This window comes from Benincasa hispida, chromosome 9, assembly GCF_027475165.1.
Source record: "Benincasa hispida cultivar pf3 chromosome 9, pf3_genome.v1.1, whole genome shotgun sequence".
Taxonomy (NCBI): Eukaryota; Viridiplantae; Streptophyta; class Magnoliopsida; order Cucurbitales; family Cucurbitaceae; genus Benincasa; species Benincasa hispida.
In genome coordinates, this window is record NC_143486.1 from 54,232,868 (window position 1) to 54,233,996 (window position 1,129).

General features: G+C 45.5%; 1 protein-coding gene across 1 annotated transcript in view; it reads right to left on the reverse strand.

Moving 5' to 3' along the window:
- The window catches only part of LOC120085770 (Zinc finger C-x8-C-x5-C-x3-H type family protein), a 12,701-nt gene extending 11,805 nt beyond the window's left edge, over positions 1–896 (reverse strand). The window contains exons 1-2 of the mRNA XM_090318203.1: positions 747–896; positions 600–623 (exon numbers count right to left, since the gene is read on the reverse strand). Coding sequence (XP_090174329.1) covers positions 600–623; positions 747–802 — 80 coding nt within the window. The 5' untranslated portion in view covers positions 803–896. The remainder of the gene's footprint in view (positions 1–599; positions 624–746) is intronic.
- Positions 897–1,129: the final 233 nt, after the last annotated feature.

Consider the following 1,129-nt stretch of genomic DNA (forward strand, 5'->3'; position numbering starts at 1 on the left):
ACCTGTGTTTATCAAAGCTTCCTGAAGTAAATTTGTTACCTCTAGACAATGGACTCTGCGAGGCTCCAGATTCCATACAGGAAACGTTGGAATCTTCTTTAAGCTGATCGTGGAGATAATAATTCTCCTCACCGCGTGCTCGTAGCACCTCTTCTCTTGGATTTGTCTGAAAACTATCATTGTAATCCGCACCCCGCCTAGAACTATTACCTGAACTATACCTAAACATATCAGGGGGCGGATATGGCATCCCAGATCTGTGATCAATTTCTCGGTGCCTCGTTCCATGGTCAAGATCAATAGGAGAACGCGGTAATGGTGGTCGATTATCCACCGCGACTCTGGATGGATCCGAAACATCAAATCGACTGTCATGATACGAATGGTTGAGGTCAACAAAATCACGGTCAAATCCTCCGTCGAAAGCGATTCGACTAGAAAGCGGAGGGGAACGCTGAAATTCACGACGACGGGGCGGAGATCGAAATTGGTCGTCGTGAATTGACGAAGAAACAACAAATTGGGGTTGAGAGGGATTATAACCAAGCGGAGGCGCGGGTGATGGGGGTGGATGAATGGGAAGATGACGGTACGAAGACGGCGGCGGTGGCGGCGGTGGCGGGAGAGGGAAATCTAGGGGTTGATCGGGATGATTATGAAGGTGGTGGTGGTGGTGATTGGGAGGGAAGTGGAAATTGGGATCGTCGGGGAAAAAAGGATGAGGAAGAGGGGGGGCGGAGGAAGACGGAGAGATGTACCTGGATTGATCCCGTTGATGGTAAAGAAATTGAGGTAGATCCATGGCGGAGATCAGATCTGGTTGAGCGGCCACTGTTTATGGTCGTTCTTGATTGGATTTGGTTTTGGATTTGGATTTCATGGCGCTACGGCGTAATTACGACGATTTGTTCATTGTTGTATACAGATTTGAGCGATCACCGATCCAATCGTGTGGAGGAAAAGGGCACACGGAAAAATTAAAAGGATATTGTCTTTTTAGATACTATTTAGAATGTTTTTAAACTATTTGTAAAAATATTGTTTTTTTTTTTAAATAGGTCGAATTTTGAAAGCTCGACCTTCTCCTTTTATATTTTTTGTACGTCAAACTTTAAACTCTCGACCTTGC